The sequence below is a fragment of the Fringilla coelebs genome, assembly GCF_963513975.1.
Source record: "Fringilla coelebs genome assembly, chromosome: 7".
NCBI lineage: Eukaryota > Metazoa > Chordata > Aves > Passeriformes > Fringillidae > Fringilla > Fringilla coelebs.
In genome coordinates this window covers 22,887,944-22,908,613 of record NC_140035.1, presented here as the reverse complement: position 1 = coordinate 22,908,613, position 20,670 = coordinate 22,887,944, and the positions used below count along the sequence as shown (strand labels likewise).

At 37.4% G+C, this 20,670-nt stretch overlaps 1 protein-coding gene across 1 annotated transcript in view; it reads left to right on the top strand.

Moving 5' to 3' along the window:
* Positions 1–20,670, top strand: part of TTN (titin) — a 238,891-nt gene that overhangs the window by 8,343 nt on the left and 209,878 nt on the right. The window contains exons 6-32 of the mRNA XM_084209604.1: positions 94–335; positions 2,025–2,310; positions 2,571–2,723; positions 3,194–3,313; positions 4,336–4,473; positions 5,227–5,364; positions 7,559–7,834; positions 7,933–8,052; positions 9,134–9,409; positions 9,669–9,734; positions 10,200–10,458; positions 10,979–11,039; positions 11,153–11,365; positions 12,064–12,206; positions 12,464–12,669; positions 12,788–13,018; positions 13,570–13,814; positions 14,529–14,752; positions 14,853–15,017; positions 15,143–15,311; positions 15,824–17,514; positions 17,609–17,890; positions 18,162–18,428; positions 18,572–18,844; positions 18,952–19,215; positions 19,315–19,575; positions 20,061–20,321. Coding sequence (XP_084065730.1) covers positions 94–335; positions 2,025–2,310; positions 2,571–2,723; positions 3,194–3,313; positions 4,336–4,473; positions 5,227–5,364; positions 7,559–7,834; positions 7,933–8,052; positions 9,134–9,409; positions 9,669–9,734; positions 10,200–10,458; positions 10,979–11,039; positions 11,153–11,365; positions 12,064–12,206; positions 12,464–12,669; positions 12,788–13,018; positions 13,570–13,814; positions 14,529–14,752; positions 14,853–15,017; positions 15,143–15,311; positions 15,824–17,514; positions 17,609–17,890; positions 18,162–18,428; positions 18,572–18,844; positions 18,952–19,215; positions 19,315–19,575; positions 20,061–20,321 — 7,030 coding nt within the window. The remainder of the gene's footprint in view (positions 1–93; positions 336–2,024; positions 2,311–2,570; positions 2,724–3,193; positions 3,314–4,335; positions 4,474–5,226; positions 5,365–7,558; positions 7,835–7,932; positions 8,053–9,133; positions 9,410–9,668; positions 9,735–10,199; positions 10,459–10,978; positions 11,040–11,152; positions 11,366–12,063; positions 12,207–12,463; positions 12,670–12,787; positions 13,019–13,569; positions 13,815–14,528; positions 14,753–14,852; positions 15,018–15,142; positions 15,312–15,823; positions 17,515–17,608; positions 17,891–18,161; positions 18,429–18,571; positions 18,845–18,951; positions 19,216–19,314; positions 19,576–20,060; positions 20,322–20,670) is intronic.

The following is a 20,670-nucleotide window of genomic DNA, read 5'->3' as shown; positions in this document are numbered from 1 at the left end:
AATTTTCAAAAACAAAGCAGGTATGGCTAAAATGTGGAGGATTACTTCTACAGTCCCTCACCCTACTTTTCTTTTTCTTGTTTTTCATTGTAGAAGACTGAAGCCCACTTTGATGCCAGATCACTTACAAGTGTTGAAATGATTATAGAAGGTGCAACCACCCAACAGCTCCCACACAAGGCACCTCCACGAATGCCTCCTAGACCCACATCCAAATCACCAACCCCAACCACTGCTGCAAAAGCACAAATGGCACGACAGCAATCACCATCACCTGTTAGACAATCACCATCACCTGTAAGACATGTCAGAGCACCAACACCTTCACCAGTAAGGTAAAATTACTATTCTTTTGGGCAATATTGCTTTTGGAATCACTTTTACATATAGAAGTAATGCTGTAGAATGACGGCACAGTATGAAATGAAAGGATGCACCGACTTATTAATGACTGGTTTTTTTCTGATGGTGAGCTGTAATGTGCTACATTTGCCACTGCTATAAAAGCGTGGGACCCCTATGTAGATTTCTATCCCCTGTTGTAGAAAATCTCATTTGATTGCTCTACATAGAGCCAAAGTATCACTTACAGCTCAATTTCATGATGAAGCAGGAAAAAACCCAGTAGAACAGTTGGGTCTTGATTATTTTAGGTTAACAGAGAAAAGAGCAATGACACTGATGAGTGGCAAACCGAATGAAAGGATATGTCAAAAAACCTGAGCTCATGTTCCATGTATGTGCTGGTAATAACTACAGAAATAATATTTTGAAGGTAGGCAAGCTAAATGTGATTATGGAAAAATGAAGTTTATCTCCATTGTGTAGAAGGTCTAGAGAGGGAAAGTGAGTGATTTGAAGAGCAAGGCTCGTGGTCTGGGAGACCCCATGAGGTCTGTGCTGAGGGGCAGGTAAAGCAGAGTGTTTTGAAAGTCCTGCAGTTTCAGTATCCTGAAGTATCATGGAAGGAATGTCTCCAAGCTGAATGCTCAGAAGAGGCCCATTTAAGTTGCCAGAGCTGGGTGTACTGGTGAATTTTACCCCACTGATAACTTGCAAGGACAGGAATAAATGGATTGATAGCAACAAGTGGTAAATAAAAAACTGCATAAATGAAAAAGGAATTCAATAGCGACATCTAGAGCACATATAGAACTAGAAATTTGCCCTCCCTTGCTAGTCAGATCCCTTTAAGACATACAACACGTTAGAAAAACTGAATCTAAACATTAACATGATGCTGCTGCCCCCTACTGCTGCTACTTGCTTACGTTCTCTGGGAAATACAGCACAAAAAATTCCACGCAAAGAAATTCTAAGTTAGAAAGCCTGTTTAAGATTTTGGAAAATGCTTTAAAATTGTCTGCTAGGATTAGGACTGAATTTTTAGAATATCAGAATTTAGAAACTAGCGCTTTCTGAGTGGACATAAATTATTGTGTCTGGGATCTGTAAATGTAAGTGCGGTGGAAAATATTCAGCACTGATAAGAAATTTGCCTGGATTATAGGTACATATATGGGTGACACATGAAAATAAGATGTAATACAGAAGTACATCCAGTTGTTTTGCTAGGTGGTTGTCACGTGACATTTTTCTCAAGATAGGTTACCAAGAGACTGGACCATGACTGTATTATGTAGTATTTACTGCCTGTGAGCCTTTTGTATGATTCCTATTAGAAGAATCAGGATAGAGCAAATGCAAAATCATTTTTGTATTTTTAATATATTTGGTTGACTGAAATTTCTTTTGCCACTTGTTCTTATTTCTTTTTGGAAGCCAAGCTACTACAAAGACATGTTAAAGGTATCAGAATGACAACAGTTAGGCATAATGTTAAAAAAACAAGTTACTGTCATTTACAAGTAGAGCCTCTCAAAAACCTTTCTTAAAATGAAGCTGCACAGTACTGGAGATACCCTATATGGAGAGTGAGTTCAAGTTCAGGCTGAAGTTGTTTATACAGTTATCACTCTGTGGCAGTAGATTAATGATATTGATACTGTATTTTTTTTTTATAGGTCAGTTTCTCCTGCTGGGAGAATCTCCACCTCACCTATTAGACCAGTGAAATCTCCATCTCCAATCCGTAAACCACATGTAGTGACAACAGCTGGGGCTGATGTCCTTCCTCCCTGGAAGCAGGAAGGATATGCTGGAACCGTGGAAACCCAGATGAAGGAAACACGAGTATCCACAAGCACTACCCAAGTCACTGAGGAGAGATGGGAAGGGAAATACGGGGTCCAAGAACAAGTTACTGTTACTGGCACTGCTGCTGGCGAGGCAGCCACCGGTGCTAGAGAGGTAAAGTCTCTTTCTGGAAAAAATATTGGGTTTGGTTTGTGTGGGGTCTCACCACTGCTGGATAGATCTGCTAAATGGAATCTGCTAAATGGAATTTGAGAGGCTGTGTGTAAAGCCTTGTGTGCATCTGCTATCGAGAGAGAGTTCTGCTGCAGATGTGGAAATGCTTTTTTTGCAACATTCTGTCTCTGTACTGGTTTTGTGCTTCTTCTGAATGTATGCAAAATATGAAAAAATGTCTTTTGATGTGACTGATATAGGTGAGAAAGGACAGTGAAAAAACAGCAGCTATTGCTACAGTTGTTGCTGCTGTGGATCAAGCCATGGTGAGAGAACCAGCTCCAGGTGTTGCAGAGCAAACTGCTAAAAGGACAGCAATGACTGCAGTCCACGTTCAGCCTGTTCATGAGCAGGTAGAAATAGAGCACAGACATCCTGTGACTTCCCTTTATCCCTTCATCCAACACGCAAACAAGGCATGATTCACTGTGAGGAATTAACAAGATGTTACCCAGTGCCCTGCAAAAGCATGCCTACTCACCTAGAACACCTGGACTGTAAAGGAATGCTCAGGTCCATTTACACCACTCCATTCCATCATAACAGGATTGAACTAATGACTCTTTTTAAGTTGCTTTCTCTGAAAGTGATCCTCTATTCTCTCTTCTCCTTTATTCTCTAACATTATTCTTAGAATGATGACATTTTTTTCTCTAATATCTCATTTATAATTTCCCCACCAGAAATAACTTAATTCTCCCTTAGTATTTTTCCTTTACTTGAATTCCTTTCTTATTTTTCTTTCTCCTCTTATTTTGATGATCAAATTTTTAAAATGAATTCTAAGCCTTTGGTTTTTCTTGTTTGTTGCTACAAAAATCAGATGAAAAAGGAGGCAATGGTAGTAGTTACAAGTGATAAAACCACAAAACAAACAGTGATATCGAGAACTAGAGAAGGAATTGTAACTTCACAAGAACAAAGACACATCTCTCCTGAAAAGGTGAATACGGATTGTACCTGAGATTTTTTTATGCTCTACCTTGTTCAAAAATCTGGTATCTCATACAAAAGACAAGCCTATGAAGAAGAAAAATGAGATACTATTATTTGTCCCTTTTATATAAGTTCACTCTTCCAGCTTACAGTGCTTTTTCCTGTCTCTTCTCTTCTCTGTGATTACTCTCTTTCACTTTATGTTTCACTTCCATTATTTATACCTAAGAATGTGATGAAGTTGCAATAACTAAGACAACCTCTCTTTTCTCATATATTATATAGTAACTTACTAGATAGCATTCTTGATCATTTAAAGGGTTGACATGTAGAAACCAGCTCTTAAATTTTGTTAGGGGCCGGGTGTGTCTGTGGGGGGTGTTCTTATATTGTCTCTTAGCTTGCCATTTGTAGCCTGCTTTGTCTGTGGGCAGCACAGGGGGCCAGAAAAAAATGGACAAAAAACTCATTCTGCATTGAAATCAATTTTGAAAATGCAAATGACCGATTTGAATTCAGATTATTTTAACATGTATTTTATCAGAGAAATGTGATTCAATGGAAGATGAGCTTTTATAGCCAATGTTACATTTGCATTATAGTAGAAATGTGTGAGGAAGAAAGTGTAACCTATCTTTAAAGCACTAGAAATAGAAATCAACCTGGGCATTAATCTGAACTTAGCATTTGAAGTCTTGTCAAATGAAAGTTTCATAAAACTTATTTTTAATATCTTGCATTTTCTCAAAGTGATTTTAATGCAGGACAGTTTTTCTCTGAGCTGATTTTTTTAGTACTGCTTTCAGTGGCAAACCAAGCAATTGTGCAATGTTTTATTGTTTTTATGTTAAATGTTTTGTACAGAGTCTGTTTATGTTTTTATTGATGTTTCCAGACTAGATGATTTCAAAATACAGAATGTGACATCTTTGCTCTCTTTATTGTCTATTCTCTTTTCCAAATATATTTAAATTCACATACCTTATATTTTAAAATAAAAATAAAAATTCCTTATTTGTAAATGTCCAGGTGAGAAAAGAACCAGAGAAGACTCCAGTACCGACAGTAATAATTGCCACAGACAAAGCCAAAGAACAAGAAAGAATAACAAGAGCTACAGAAGAAATATCTACGAGACATGAACAAGTGCACATTGCTCATGAACAGGTAAATATGTTACAATCTTTAATTCGCTGAGATACCCTGGTTAATAAAATCTGTTAAATAACTTTCCTGTCCTTCTTTACAAAGAGAAGATTGCTACACAAAAGCTTTGTGAAACAAGGTATTCCAGACCACAATCTCTGCAGGTCCAGCGCTACTGACCTCAAACAGCTCTGCCTGCAGAGGAGTGAGCTGCCCTTCTTACAGATCCTTCCAGCATTAGGGCTTTTATTGCCACAGTACACAGAACTTCATCTGATGCTTAATGACAAATTTATCTCTGAAAGTAGATTTCTGAATATAAATTTTTAAGGGCTGTTTTTCATGGTATGATTTGTAGTGTGGAGCTTGATTTAATGAAGTTCATATTTGTGTGAGGATGGAATATATCTGTTAGACCATATTGTGGAACCACTCAACTGATGGGGTTAGCTATTAAGTCAATAATACTAATTTCTATGCAAACAGTTTCTACAAAACATAATGGTATATTACAAACTAGGAAGTACAAAGTTTCTTCTCTCCTTCAAATAAAAATCAATGCAATATAATAATAACTTTCATATATTAATGAACTTCTCTCAGCATATAAGACATGCTATAACTTGAGTACAAAGGTATTACTCCAATTCCGAAGTCATGTTTCTTTCTTCTTGATATACATTTAGAAACATTATCCTGCTTTCCAAAGAAGTTGTGTAATCATGACAACAGGCATAATCAATTACTATTATTTTTTTTTACCATAAAAAATAGATAAGAAGGGAAGAAATGAAACCTTCAGTACCTAAGGTAGTAATTACTACTGATAAACCTAAAGCACCGGTCATAATATCGAAAAGTAAAGAAAGAGTTGCCACCAAACAAGAACAAGTGAGCATAAGACGTGAAAAGGTGAATAACAGTGTTTTAGCCATATTTGGTTTTATCTTTTCTTCTTTGCAAACCTCTTCTTTTCCTCAAAAGGTACTAACTATACATTTCCAGCTCACTTCTTCTAAGATTATTCCACTTACAAACTTTTAGATCTATTGCTAATTAGACTAAATTATTTCATCTTGATCTTTCTCTCTTTTTTTCATTAATAGGGTGCTCATAATTATCTTCTGACTGATGTTTGGAGTGGACTGACTGACTCCTAAAATGCTTTTTAACTTTTTTTTTAATCATTACTTTTATTTAAATAGGTGGGAGGGTATAACAATACTTATCACTATAATACAGAGATGTGTGCAGTGTGCAGTGCACAAGGATCTAACCCTTCAATTCTCCTTCCCTGTTCCCATTTCAAAATGTTTTCTCATTGTTCAAATATCTTTCAAGATTGAATGTAACTGAAACTTTTATTTCTGCTATAAAAACTAGATTAAAAAGGAAGCTGAGAATGTTACTGTAGTTCCAAAAATAGTTGCCACTGCTAAAATTAAAGCACCAGTCACAGCGTCCAGAACTGGAGAAGAAATTACAGCCAATGCACTGTTACAATTTGGTTTATCTGCAAACCTTACATTTTAAGACCTACTTTGGTACAACAGAATGCTCTCAAATTCATTCCTGAAAACATACTCATTCAGTGGGATGATTTTCAAGTAAAAGAGTCAGTAGGGTTAAGTTTCTAGCACTGAAGAGGTTTATATCCCACCCTGCTAGGAAATGTCACACTTTAGGCTATAGTCTGATGTCTCTGTGACAGTCTCCTCTCTATCAGTGGCTTTTAAGCAACATTTACTTACTCAAATTTCTGACTCTGCAATCTTCTTTTCTACTTGATGATTCCTTGTAACTTCATGGTTGTCAGATGAAACAATTTCTCTTTATTGAGGTATGAATTGTTCTTTGTGCAAAACAAATTTTAACATCCATTCAGGTCTGTCCAGTTTGTTACTTATGACCATCAGACACTTGTTGGCACTGTTTTGTTCCAGTAGGATTCCCACAGTAGGAAAGATCTACAACACAGTCAGGAACTCTTACATGTGGAAGAAAAGCATAGTTGCTTTTAAATAAGAGCTGTTATTTAAAATCTATCTACCTACAGCGTAGTACATTCATAACATACTTTTATAAAATATAAGTAAATGAGCGAAGAATATAAAACTCACTGAGAGGAGTCAGACTGCTAGGTGACCTCAGTCCCTTGTTATGTGATGTAAATTTAGGGCAAAATTCAAGTCAGTATAAAAAATCATTTGGAAACCAACAGTAATACTGAATAAGAGGTCCCTGTTACCTAAACACTGCTTTAACAAGAAAACAAAATCTCTATCAAGGATCACATTTTGGCCTCACCTAAGTAATTTTAGTTTAAGCTGGTAATGGTTTTTAAATCAGTATGAAATTATCTTTTAGGGGTTTTTTTCCCATTTACAAGGCATACATATCATATGCTCTGTTGCTCTGTGCAGATCAGTTATGACGATAACAACCAGTAGTAGGAGTCACCATTATCTACTGCTGGCTGACTGGGCAGAAGTTTGGACCCTAATAACAAAGTTGACAGTATTTATGAGTTATTAGAAACAAAGAGAAGTCCTGATACAAAACCATTATTTTCAAATTATCAGACATCTCAGTCTCACTTCTTTTGTAAAATCCTTTATATTAGATCAGTACTGAATTAATAGATACACCTGAAGTAAAAAATTTTATGGGTCTGTTTCTTAGTCAATGCATTCTCAACAGATGCTAGATGCATTTTTTGCATCCACAAGAGTTATATGGAGCTGATGGGCATACTTTAAAACTAGGTGCACATTTGCCTACCTGCATACTCTTAGACAAGTGGACACAAATGTAGCTGTAAAGTATTAAAATTAGTCTTGCAGACAAATATTGATATGCATAAAACACAGAAGCACAGATGTATTATGAATGTGCAGAGATAGCACTTAGAGAATATATTTGCATTTGAATTTACTGATTCTTAAGTGTATTTACAGGTGCATACTTTTGATCTTTTCATCATGACTTTTGCAAAACCATACGACCTCTCTTTGGAATATACTCAACGTTATGACTGTTTGTCATATATACAATTTTTCAATATAGTTATGAATATGTGAATGAATTCTGCTTATGTTATTTGCAGACTCAAGCTGGAAAAAAGGCTGAAGCTGTAGCTACAGTCGTTGCAGCAGTTGATCAGGCACGTGTTCGATCACCCTGGCAACCAGAAGTAGCAGATGAAGCTTATGTAAAGGAGAAAACTTTGGAATATGGTTATAAAGAGCACACTGTAACAGACCGTGGCTCTGAGGCCCCAGCAGAACGTCACGTTGTCACCAAAGAAGTCAAAACAGTCTATGTTCCTCCTGAGAAACACATCTCAACTCCCGAAAAGCAGGAAGTTCATATATCAAAAGAGGTTAGACTCTTTGTTTACATTGCATTCTTTTCCAGTGAAATCTGCTCCAGTTTAAAGAACAGCATCAGTTTCAACAACTTTTTCCTTACTTTGTGTAGATAAAAAGAACAACAGAACTTGAGAAAACAATTCACGTTGAACCGCCGCGGCCTCGCACAGCGAGTCCTCACTTCACGGTCTCCAGAGTTGCTGTTCCTAAACCAGATCATACCTATGAGGTAAGCTGAAGTTGCATCCAAGAGGAGCAGCATGCTCATTTTCAATAGCCAGTAGGTCATACATTCAATTTGGATTTTCCCCCCACACTCCAGTGTGGTGCTTCCCCAAGAGGAAGAGTTGTGTGCTTCTTGCAGTTATTTTTGTTGGCTTGTTTGACTAATAAAGAACACTACTGTAAACAGACAAATGAATTGCTAAAATACAATTTCTTGTCACTGTTTCTTATTTAAATAATCTTATAAACTGTTTGAGGATGTAGCTTCAGTATTAATGCCATACAGTGAAGTTGTAGATATTTGTCATGCAAGTTATATTTTTTAAAGAGCAGAAGTATCCCTCTTTAATCTTATTATGTGCATCAGTTCACTTACACACTGCTTTTTTCTTCCTTCCTAATTAATACATGCTAAGCTAATTTTTTAATGGAAAAAATCCAGACTGACTGCATAATACGATACCATCAATTTTTATTCTTCCATTTTTCTGCTGGACTCCTTTACATAGTATTAACATTGTCTAGTTATTAATTTTCTCATTCAAACATACTTTTCCTCTTCACTTGGAATTTAAAAAGCATTTGCCCTCCAAATATGATTAAACACTGTTGTAAATACTTTTATTAAATATTTTGATGTATTTTCAAAAAGTTTTTCCACCTATAAAAATATTTTGAAGTCTCTTCAGTTATATTTATCATTGGAAGTTATATAATTAGTAGTATTCTTTATTGCAGTATTAGACAGACTAAATGGAAATCTAAGGCTTCAAGTGAAGAAACGGAGAGAACATTTCTTGCGCTGCACTTAAGAGCTTCTTGACCATTTAAAGATCAAATTCTATTTGAAAAAGAAAATATTTAAATGTTAGACTGATCAAAAATAATACAGGGATATTATATCTCTGGCATTCTGCTACTGCAATCTAAAACTACAACTCTTTTTTTACATATAGTGTTTGCAGTGTCAAAACCAAGTAACTGAGGAAGCAACTCCTGCATTTGCAATCTGCTCAAGAAATGCACTCTCTCCTTTCAAAATAAGACAACAACAAAGCTGTAACTCTTTTTCTTCCCTTCCCCAGGTTTCCATAGCTGGAACTGCCATGGCTACTCTGGAGAAAGAGCTATCAGCTACTTCTGCTGCTCAAAAGATCACCAAGCCCGTGAAACCACCTCAGCTAAAGCCTCATGAAGTCAGGACAAAGGCAGAGCCAGCTGCCCCTCCACAGTTTCCCTTTGGAGAGGCTGCGGAGACGTATAAGAGTCACTATGATGTTGAGACTAAAAAGGAGACAGGCATTAAAACTGAAGCAGTGCGGACAGAGCACTTGATGCTGCATAAAGAAGGTGAAGCAAAGGTAAGTTTTTAAACAAATTTCTGTCATTTTGACTGACTTTCATCTTAAAAATATGAAATAGCCTCACTTTTTTGCTGTCTTCTTATCACAATTTTCCATTTCTAAAGCATTCTGCTGCCTTTTATTTTTTATTTGTTTATGCAAATCCTTGTTAGGACCTAATATTTACTTATGACATGCAAAGAGGTTTTGGGTTTTTTAAAATTTATTTTCTTATTTAAATTATACTTTGTTCATTATTGTTCTCTAAACAACCTAGGTGACAGAAACTGCCAGAGTTCCTGTACCTGCAGAGATCCCTGCTACACCACCCACCTTAGTCTCAGTAAGTAATTTGTATATAGTGTAGGGGAGTTACAGTAGATTTCCACCCATTCTGTTTTCTAATTTTTATCACTTAATACTTAAGCATTAAAAATTGGCTTTATATAATCATTTTAACTTTGCATTAGATTTACTCAGACATATAATTTATCTCTGATACAGTCTTCTTGATGTTTTTTATAGTAGTGATTCTTCACATTTATGTCACATAGTAGGTTGATCTACCTGCATAAATATGAACCAACCTTTTCATGTTGTTAATAATCACAATGTTCAGAGACCCTAAAAGCCAGTTTCAAATACTTCCCTTTGGAAAATGTCTTTTTTCCCCCCGCATTCATTGCTTCACAGAACAGTGTTTTGAACTAGATGTTAATTTTTCCATTCAAACAGGTTTTATATATTTGAGTATCTGTTTAGTATTAAAAAGGTATACTGACTGTGATACTTGATTTTTGTCACACAGGGTCTCAAAAATAAGACTGTGACTGAAGGTGAGTCTGTCACTCTGGAGTGCCAAATATCTGGTCATCCTCAGCCTACAGTGACATGGTACAGGGAAGACTACAAAATTGAGAGCTCAATGGACTTCCAGATCACTTTCAAAGCAGGACTTGCTCGCCTTGTGATTCGTGAAGCCTTTGCAGAGGACAGTGGAAGATTTACCTGCACTGCTACCAATAAAGCTGGGAGTGTCAGCACTTCCTGCCACTTACATGTGAAAGGTAAGGGTATTCACAGAATCATAGAATTGTTAAAGTTGGAAAAGAGCTTTGAGAGCATTGATTTCAATCATTAGCCCAAAACTTCCACGTCCATTACTAAGCCATATCCCTAGGTGCCACATCTTCATGTCTTCTAAATACCTCCAGGGCAGAAAAGATATTTAGAAGTTGGCCCCACATGACTCATGGGCAACCTGTTCCAATGCTTGATAACCCTCGACAGCCTTTTTGGTGAAAGGTTTCCTTATATTCAAACTAAACCTCCCTTGGTGCAACTCAAAGACAAGTCCCTCTTGTCACTGCAGGAAATGAATAATTTTGTTAACTGTGTATTGCTTGCAGTGTACCTTGGACATTTAAAACATACGGCTTGAGTTGTGTTCTGGGGTTATTAGGTAAAAAGGATGTCAGAATACATGGAAAAGGCCAATAACTGCATATTCTTTCTATGTCAACTGAACTCATTGCTTAAGGCCTATTAAAGTATTTTAAAATCCACTTTATCAAATTTGCCTTTTAGTTACTGAAGAAACTGAGACTCGAGAAACCATTTCTGAGAAGACTGTTACAGAAGAGAAACGGTAAAGTTACTTTTCTAAACAGACTGCTCCTATTGCAGCCATTACGTTCTTGCATTCTGTTTAGGAGAGCTTCAGACACCAGCTCACTCACGTGCACTGAAATCTTGTTTCAGCTATGTGGAGACAAAGGACATTGTCATGGAAGATGTCTCTGCTGCAGCAGAGGAGGTATCAGGAGAACCCATACCTCCTTTCTTCATAAGAAAACCCATGGTACATAAATTAATTGAAGGTGGGAGCATTATTTTTGAATGCCAAGTAGGGGGCAACCCAAAGCCACATGTCTACTGGAAAAAAGGCGGAGTTCCTCTCACGACTGGCTACAGGTACTTTGAGTACAATGCCTAGAATCCATCTTAACATAATTTTAATGCATATTTAATTGGCAAGTCATAATTTGATTCCCTCAGTTATGCTGAGCCAAATAACATCCTGATTTCTGTGAAATAAATGAGTTTTTAACGTAAAAGTTATAGGGTCATGTCTTAATGTGTGACTTTAAAAGGTTATTAAGTTTTATAATATAAATATTCAACAGACTATAAAATAAGATATATGTTATAAACAAATCAGGAAGAAGTTTTGTGTTTGTTTTATTCTCTCTGTACAATGTGTGCATTCTCTCTTTGTAAATCTTGTCTGTAGAAAGCAACATACTTTCTAGCTGAGAAAAAATATTACATTTGTAGCATTCTTGAAATGATATGATGACCCATACTAGGATAAAGTGTGTGCACACAAAATATACCATTATCTTGGATCTGATAACTAGACCTCTGATATGTCAGCACTGGTGTTTGGAACCTATTTATTTAGTGACAACAAAAAGACCAGTAGTCTACTTTCAGCATAGTTATTTTTCATATGCTACTCTGTATGCTCATTCATTCAGTGAGAATTGCCTGTAAGTTTCTCTTTTTGTGCCTTGTACAAGTTAGGAGTGTGTCTAACTGTGACTAAAAGCAAATTAACTAAAAATTCTGTCTGTAATTATAGAGACTTTTTACTTTTATATTTTCTACAGATACAAAGTGAGTTACAAAAAAGAAACCGGGGAATGCAAACTTGAAATTTCCATGACTTTTGCCGACGATGCCGGAGAATACACTATTGTTGTTCGTAATAATCACGGAGAAGCTTCTGCAACGGTCTCCTTACTAGAAGAAGGTACATTTTAGATTAAGGAAATGGGAACAGTATTTCTTAAAATTAACTTCTAAATGGCAAAAAATATTTTAAATTGCGCTGCAAATTCTGTGCAGTTTAGTTTGTTCAGTTCAAGAAACATAAAGGGAGATCTAATAGCTCTGTTTCTGCAAGACAAAATATCTGACATTAGGCCCTTGAAGTTTGTACTTGTTTTCTCTATTCAGTCCAGTGAAAACCAAAAAATTTATCAAAATTAATCTGCTCTCAATTCTTAGCTGATTACGAAGCCTACATAAAATCTCAACAAGAAATGATGTACCAAACTCAAATGACTGCATACGTACAGGAACCTAAAGTGGCTGAGGTAGCCCCACCCATTTCCTACGGCGACTTTGAAAAAGAGTATGAGAAAGAACAAGCTCTAATTAGGAAGAAAATGGCAAAAGATACAGTGATGGTCAGAACTTTTGTAGAAGATGAGGTATGTCTATCCCTCCATACTAATTTTGGGTACTAACATTTTACCATACTAATAATTTATTTGCAAGTTCATTATTTAACACAGAAAACTAAACTAATGGTCTTTCTTTTCTATATAGGAATTCCATATTTCTTCTTTTGAAGAAAGACTTATCAAGGAAATTGAACTCAGAATTATTAAGACTACCTTACATGAACTTCTTGAAGAAGATGGAGAGGAGATGATGGTTGATATTTCTGAATCTGAAGCTGTAGAAGCAGGATTCGATTTAAGATTAAAGAACTATAGAACCTTTGAAGGGACAGGAGTTACCTTCCATTGCAAGACATCTGGATATCCATTGCCAAAGGTATGCCAAATATGTATAACTTTTTTTTGTAAATCATTTGATGCTCTACTTGAAAAAAATCCCTTAACATCTCATTGTCAGACATTCTACATTTTGCATAGGAAACAGTGACTTTCAAAAGAAATTCAGTCTTCTGGTTTGATATCGAGCTGAATTTTCCTCTTGTCCCTTACTAGAATGGAGTTAGGTTGATTAGCCAGTTCAGAGGTAGGATTTACCAATTAAGTTGGTCTTGATCCTGAGTATCTCTGAGGTAGCTCAGACCAGTGGGGAACACAGTAGCAGTCCAGTCGAGGTCACTTTGCTCTTCATCAAAATGGGCTTTATATCTGTTTCTACCTCCAAAACTTGTCTTTCAGGTTGCTATACACACATCTTACACTAGTCTCACTATTTCAAGTAAAAATGTTAATGTTTAATACATATATGGTGGGCTGTGATGTTTTCCAGCCAAAAAATGGCAAGTTGTAATATCTCATATTTACTAGTCATTAGTGGATCTTTGCCTTTAGGAGAGTTCACATAGCAGTCTACTGCTTCTTTCCATGCAGGTGGCATGGTACAAGGATGGCAAACGTATAAGACATGGAGAGCGCTACCACATGGAACTTCTGCAAGATGGCAGCGCCACTCTGCGTTTACCTGTTGTTTTACCTGAGGATGAAGGAATTTATACTGTCTTTGCCAGTAATATGAAAGGAAATGCCATTTGCTCAGCAAAACTCTATGTTGAGCCAGTTGCACCTACAGCAACTCCGGGTTATATGCCAGGACCTGAAGTTATGAGAAGATATAGGTAGGTACACAATAATATAATTTTTTGAGACTTCAATCTGCTGTGATAGTCCAAAAGCTCATTACATAGCAGTTAAATAAGCTTATGCAATTGGAGTTTGTGTACCTCTAGAAAATTTCTAAATGCTGTTTTCATAACTCATATAGATTTTTGTGCTTTTTGCCTGGTTTTCCCATTTAATAGGCAATGCAGTTCCCAGGGTACAATAATTCATATTCATTTCCAGCCACAGTATCAGATCTGCAAGCTCAATGACCATATTAATATGTTAAAGTACTCATATTTTTGAAAAAATATCTTCTGCACTTGGAGTTTTAGAGTGGTGTGCAAGTATTTTTTCCTGCCCTTGAAGTAGCTGTATTTCTATGACAGAAAAATTAAGCATTGCCATTTCCTGTGTTCAGTCTCCATACACATACACACCCACGCACAAACATACACAGGAGTACACGATCCCATTTTGATCTGTGCACTATCCAAACCCAAAAATCTCCTTGGCCATAGTGTATCCTAACACTACTCACCTCTAAAACTCCTGTCAAAAACCTAAAGAAATTTGATTACAAATAATTTTTTCCCCAATTTCTCACATAGATAATTGGCTAAACTCTTTAAAACAAATTCTGAGAAAGGCAAAAGTTGAAATCTATTTATCATGTCAGTCCCCTGCTATATGACATTGCCATGCACATCTGTCTTATCTCTTCCTTCCAGGTCTATCTCTCCACGGTCTCCAAGCCGGTCTCCTGCCCGCAGCTCTCCTTCTCGTTCTCCTGCCCGGAGATTAGAAGAAACTGATGAAGGGCAACTAGAGAGACTATATAAGCCAGTTTTTGTGCTGAAACCAACATCATTTAAATGTTCACAGGGGCAGACAGCAAGATTTGACTTAAAAGTTGTTGGCAGACCTATGCCAGAGACATACTGGTTCCATAATGGTACATCAGCCTCATTTTCATGAAGTAATAATATTTTAAAAAGTTTTTTTCTCATTGAGACTGTCTTGATTGCAACTTTTCTTTTCATCTGTGTCTGCAGGCCAACAAGTGATTAATGACTACACCCATAAAATAGTGATTAAAGAAGATGGTACCCAGTCATTGATCATTGTTCCCGCAATGCCTGAAGACTCTGGAGAATGGGCTGTCATTGCTCAGAACAGGGCAGGCAAAGCTTCAGTCTCGATGACACTGACTGTAGAAGGTATCTTCTGTATTTTCTATTATATTCTGCATACCAGGTTATTTCTAGCACTCTGATGAGTGTTTCTTATTTAAAACCATGGCTTTTTCATTTCTTCCTGTGATAACTTACGTTTGCTCTTCCAGCTAAGGAAGACCTGGTCAGACCACACTTTGTGGAAAGGTTAAGAAATGTCAGCGTGAAGGAGGGCTCTAGACTGGAGATGGCAGTGAAAGCTACTGGTAACCCTAATCCTGACATTGTATGGCTCAAGAACAGTGACATCATTGTGCCTCATAAATACCCCAAAATAAAGTAAGGACTGTTATTATATTTAAATCTATGGAAATTTAAATTTTATTTACATTTTATTTAATTTTATTTAAAATAATTTATGTAAGTTAATTAGTAAATAGCCACCATCCTGCAAAATGCTTCCTGCAGTTTCACAGAAGGGAATCACTAGAGGCTTTTGCATTGCAGCAAGGATTACAGATATAAAACACCTTGTAGGATTCACTCAATATGTTTCCAGCCTGCATTTTCATATAGTTTCTAAAAGCCATCACAGAGATTTACTGAACTTTTCTCTGTCTCTGATTTTGAAGACCTCTGCAGGCAAAACTATCACAGAATTTAAGACTGGTTTTTATTATTCTTCTCTGTTTGATTCTTAGGCCCTGTACTCCCAAACATGAATAAATGTAAACAAAATGTTTATTACCTCCAGAGATCTGCCTTTGGAGGCTTTGAACTAATTTGGAAGAAAGGCAAAAATTGATGACAAAGAAGGGAAAAATAGATAATCTCTTTTTTTCATATTTCAGGATTGAGGGAACCAAAGGGGCAGCTGCCCTTAAAATTGAATCTACTGCCAGGCAAGATGCTGCATGGTATACTGCTACTGCTATCAATAAAGCTGGACGGGACACTACCCGCTGCAAAGTAAATGTTGAAGTTGAACACACAGAACCTGAACCAGAAAGGAAGTTAATAATTCCAAAAGGAACTTACAAAGCCAAGGAGATTGCAGCACCAGAGTTAGAACCTCTCCATCTGCGTTATGGTCAAGAGCAATGGGAGGAAGGAGATCTCTATGACAAAGAAAAGCAGCAGAAACCATTTTTTAAGAAGAAGCTCACATCTTTAAGGCTCAAACAATTTGGACCAGCACACTTTGAATGCAGGCTTACACCAATTGGCGACCCAACCATGGTGGTGGAGTGGTTGCATGACGGGAAGCCCTTGGAAGCAGCTAACAGACTCCGCATGATCAACGAGTTTGGGTACTGCAGCCTGGACTATGGAGTAGCCTATTCCAGGGACAGTGGAGTGATTACTTGCAGAGCAACTAACAAATATGGTACAGACCACACATCTGCTACCCTGATCGTGAAGGATGAGAAAAGTCTTGTGGAAGAATCCCAACTGCCAGAAGGCAAAAGGGGACTCCAGCGAATTGAAGAGTTAGAAAGAATGGCCCACGAGGGTGCTCTACCTGCTGTTGCACTGGACCAAAAGGAAAAACAAAAACCAGAAATCGTTTTGGTTCCTGAACCTGCAAGAGTCCTTGAAGGTGAAACAGCACGATTCCGCTGCCGTGTGACTGGCTATCCTATGCCCAAGGTCAACTGGTACCTCAATGGACAGCTCATCCGTAAAAGCAAAAGGTTTAGACTCCGTTATGATGGGATCTACTACCTGGATATTGTGGACTGCAAATCATATGACACAGGAGAGGTGAGAGTCACTGCAGAGAATCCAGAAGGCTTCATTGAACATAAGGTGAAACTTGAGATCCAGCAGAGGGAAGACTTCAGATCTGTTCTTCGTCGTGCTCCTGAACCCAAACATGAGCCTGTAGTTACAGAACCTGGGAAACTTCTGTTTGAGGTACAGAAGGTAGACAAACCTGCAGAGCCAACAACCAAAGAAGTGGTGAAGCTGAAAAGGGCTGAAAGAATCACTCATGAAAAGCTTTCAGAAGAATCTGAAGAGCTACGTAGTAAATTCAAGCGCAGGACAGAAGAGGGCTACTATGAAGCCATTACAGCTGTGGAACTTAAATCTCGCAAAAAAGATGAATCATATGAAGAAATGCTAAAAAAGACAAAAGAAGAACTTCTTCACTGGACCAAAGAGATTCCAGAGGAAGAGAAGAAAGCACTTCCTCCTGAAGGCAAAATCACCATTCCAACATTCAAACCAGAGAAGGTGGAGCTTAGTCCAAGCATGGAGGCTCCCAAGATACTTGAACGAATTCAAAGCCAGACTGTAGCCCAAGGAACAGACGTACACTTCCGTGTGAGAGTGGTGGGAAAACCTGATCCTGAATGTCAGTGGTTCAAAAATGGTGTTCAGATTGAAAGGACTGATCGTGTGTACTGGTACTGGCCTGAAGATAATGTTTGTGAATTAGTTATCAGAGATGTGACTGCTGATGATTCCGCCAGCATCATGGTGAAAGCAGTCAATATAGCTGGTGAAACTTCTAGCCATGCCTTCCTGTTAGTACAAGGTAATTTCAATTCTTTTACTCACCCTACTGCTCATCATAGGGTCTTAAGTCTGTTTGGTCAGTGCACTGTTGATTGTTATATATTGTTTTGCAGCCAAGCAGTTAATCAGCTTCACCCAGAAGCTACAAGACGTTGCTGCTAAAGCAAGAGACTCCATGGCAACATTTGAATGTGAAACATCAGAGCCCTTTGTCAAAGTGAAATGGTTTAAGGATGGAATTGAGATTCATTCTGGAGACAAGTACAGGATGCACTCAGACAGAAAGGCTCACTTTCTTTCTGTGTTAACAATTGACATGTCTGATGCAGATGACTACAGCTGTGTGCTGGTTGAAGATGAATCCGTAAAAACCACTGCAAAGCTCACTGTTGAAGGTAAGAAGCATACAACTCAGTACCATGCCATACTGTTAAGGTGAAATCAGCTTCAGAAAGAAATAAAATTATTTAAACAGACATCTTACACCCTAAGAGATGTGGAGCTGCTTTCATACTTTTGGAATCCAGTATGAAAGCTTAGAAATGTATTTATGTAAAATGGTTACACTATATATCTATATTTTTACCTTAGGCTCATTTAATAACTTTTTTTTTCTTCAGGAGAATCTAATCAAGCCTATTTACAAATGTAATTATTTGCCTTTAGGTGCTGCAGTTGAGTTTATTAAAGAACTTGAGGATGTTGAAGCACCAGAATCCTTCTCAGCTGAACTTGAATGTGAGGTTTTCCCAGAAGATGTGGAGGGGAAATGGTACCATGGTGATGTTGAACTCACTCCTAGTCTTAAACATGTGATTGCATCCCGCCGTGGTCGCCAGACCCTCACTATTAAAGATATTAATAAAGATGATCAAGGAGAATATAGTTATGTTGTTGATGGAAAAAGGACTCAATGCAAACTGAAGATGAAACGTAAGCATTTCTTACATTGTCTCTATACTATTGTTTTTCTATTTTATAGCATGTATTATAGGTGTATCATTGTATCCCATAATGCTTTAATGTTCAATATTCTGCCTCTCATAAGTATTAATTAACTTCATTTAATTCCACAGCTCGTCCCATGGCAATTCTTCAAGGGCTTACTGATCAAAGAGTCTGTGAGGGAGATATCGTGCAACTTGAAGTCAAAGTCTCCCTAGAAAATGCAGAAGGTGTCTGGATGAAAGATGGCCAAGAAATTCAGTCAAGTGACCGTATTCATATTGTGCTGGATAAGCAATCACATATGTTGCTCATAGAAGATGCCACAAAGGAAGACAGTGGTACTTACTCTTTTAGTGTTCCTGATCTTGAGCTGTCAACCACTGGACAGATCACAGTTTACAGTAAGTCACTATGATGATTTTGAAGGTGTGCTTGATTTTTGGCCCCTTTAGGATTACTTTTTAAAGATATCGTTTTTCTCATTATGAATACTTTTGTAACTTGGCAGGTGTGGAAATAGTGGTGCCTCTAGAAGATCTTCATGTAATTGAAGGAACAAAAGCCATCCTTGAATGTAAAGTTTCAGCACCTGATGTGTCCTCCTCGAAATGGTACCTAAATGATAATCAAATAAAGCCTGATGAACGTGTGCAAGCTGTATGTAAAGGTGCCAAACAGAGGCTAGTGCTCACCAGAACCCACGCATCAGACGCAGGACGCTATAAGCTAATGGTTGGCAAAGTGGAAACAAGCTGCAATGTCACAGTTGAAGGTTGGTGTTTCTTAAGAAGCACAGTTCTTTGTGAGTGATTTCTTTGAAAACAAAACTAGTGGAAACAACTAATAAATTTATAATTTATTCTTTTTCTAGAAATTGAGATCATTAGAGGTCTTCATGATATCACCTGCACTGAAACACAAAATGTGTCCTTTGAGGTCGAGCTCTCCCATTCAGGGATTGATGTAATTTGGCATTTCAAAGGCCAACCCATACAGGCCGGTCCTAAATATAAAATTGAAGCACGTGGCAAAATATACAAATTGACAGTGGTGAAGATGATGAAAGACGATGAAGGAGAATATGTCTTTTATGCTGGAGAGAAGAAAACATCTGGGAAGCTTATAGTAGCAGGTTAGTAGGGTTAAAGTCTAAGGTTTTTATTTCACTGTGATTTAGAAAGTTCCCAATGGACTTGGAGCAATAGTGCTGTTCCAGTGGGAGTTTGTCTTTATCCTTTTTTTTATGTTCTCCTTGCCTTTCCCCTTATCTTCTGTAATTAGTATAATTCTCAAATACGCTGTTTTAATATATTTTGCTAGATCAGAAGCACAGTATGAAATGCTGTATTATGCTTTTGATGTAATTACTGTAAAAAAGAGGTTTTGTCCGATGTGTTCTCAGTATACCTGTGCTGATGATATAATAAAAGAAGATAGAAATAAGAAATGTATTTTTGTAATGTTCAGGTCATATTCTACTCCTGATTTTACACAGAGCTCAGAATGACTATAGGCATGCTGCAAATTAGGGCAAAGTCCAGCATCTACTTTTCATTTCTGTATGGAGGAAAGCTGAACAGGAACACAACAAAAGAAGGTGTTTTTTCTTCCCAACAGGCGGTGCCATTTCAAAGCCTCTCAGTGACCTGACTGTGGCTGAGTCCCAGAGAGCTGTTTTTGAATGTGAGGTGGCAAATCCTGAATCAGAAGGCCAGTGGCTACAAAATGGTAGACCATTAGCCACAACAGATCAGTACCGTGCTGAATCTGATGGTGTAAAAAGAAGGCTTATTATTCCTGCAACAAAACTGGAGGATATGGGGGAATACAGCTATGAAATAGCAAGCTCAAAGACATCTGCCAAGCTGAAGGTCGAAGGTCAGAATTTTTTATAACTAACTGATGTCTTTGAGATTTATTCCAGCATCACTCACTCTGTCTTGGACCAGGCCTTATGACACAAGCAAAATCAAATAAATTGAATAAAAAACCCCAAACAAACAAAACTCTGAGCCTACAACAATAGGGATGACAAAAACTAATCAAGCAAATCCCCAACCAACTAACCAACCAACCAATAACAGACAAACAAAACAGACAAATAAAACCCCAAAAACCCTAGAAACCAAACATTTCTCATGGATACTATGAGTAAAGCTTTCATGCTGTGTTCCCAGCACACCACTTTGCTGCAAACTGTATAAATTACTATATACATAAAATGAAA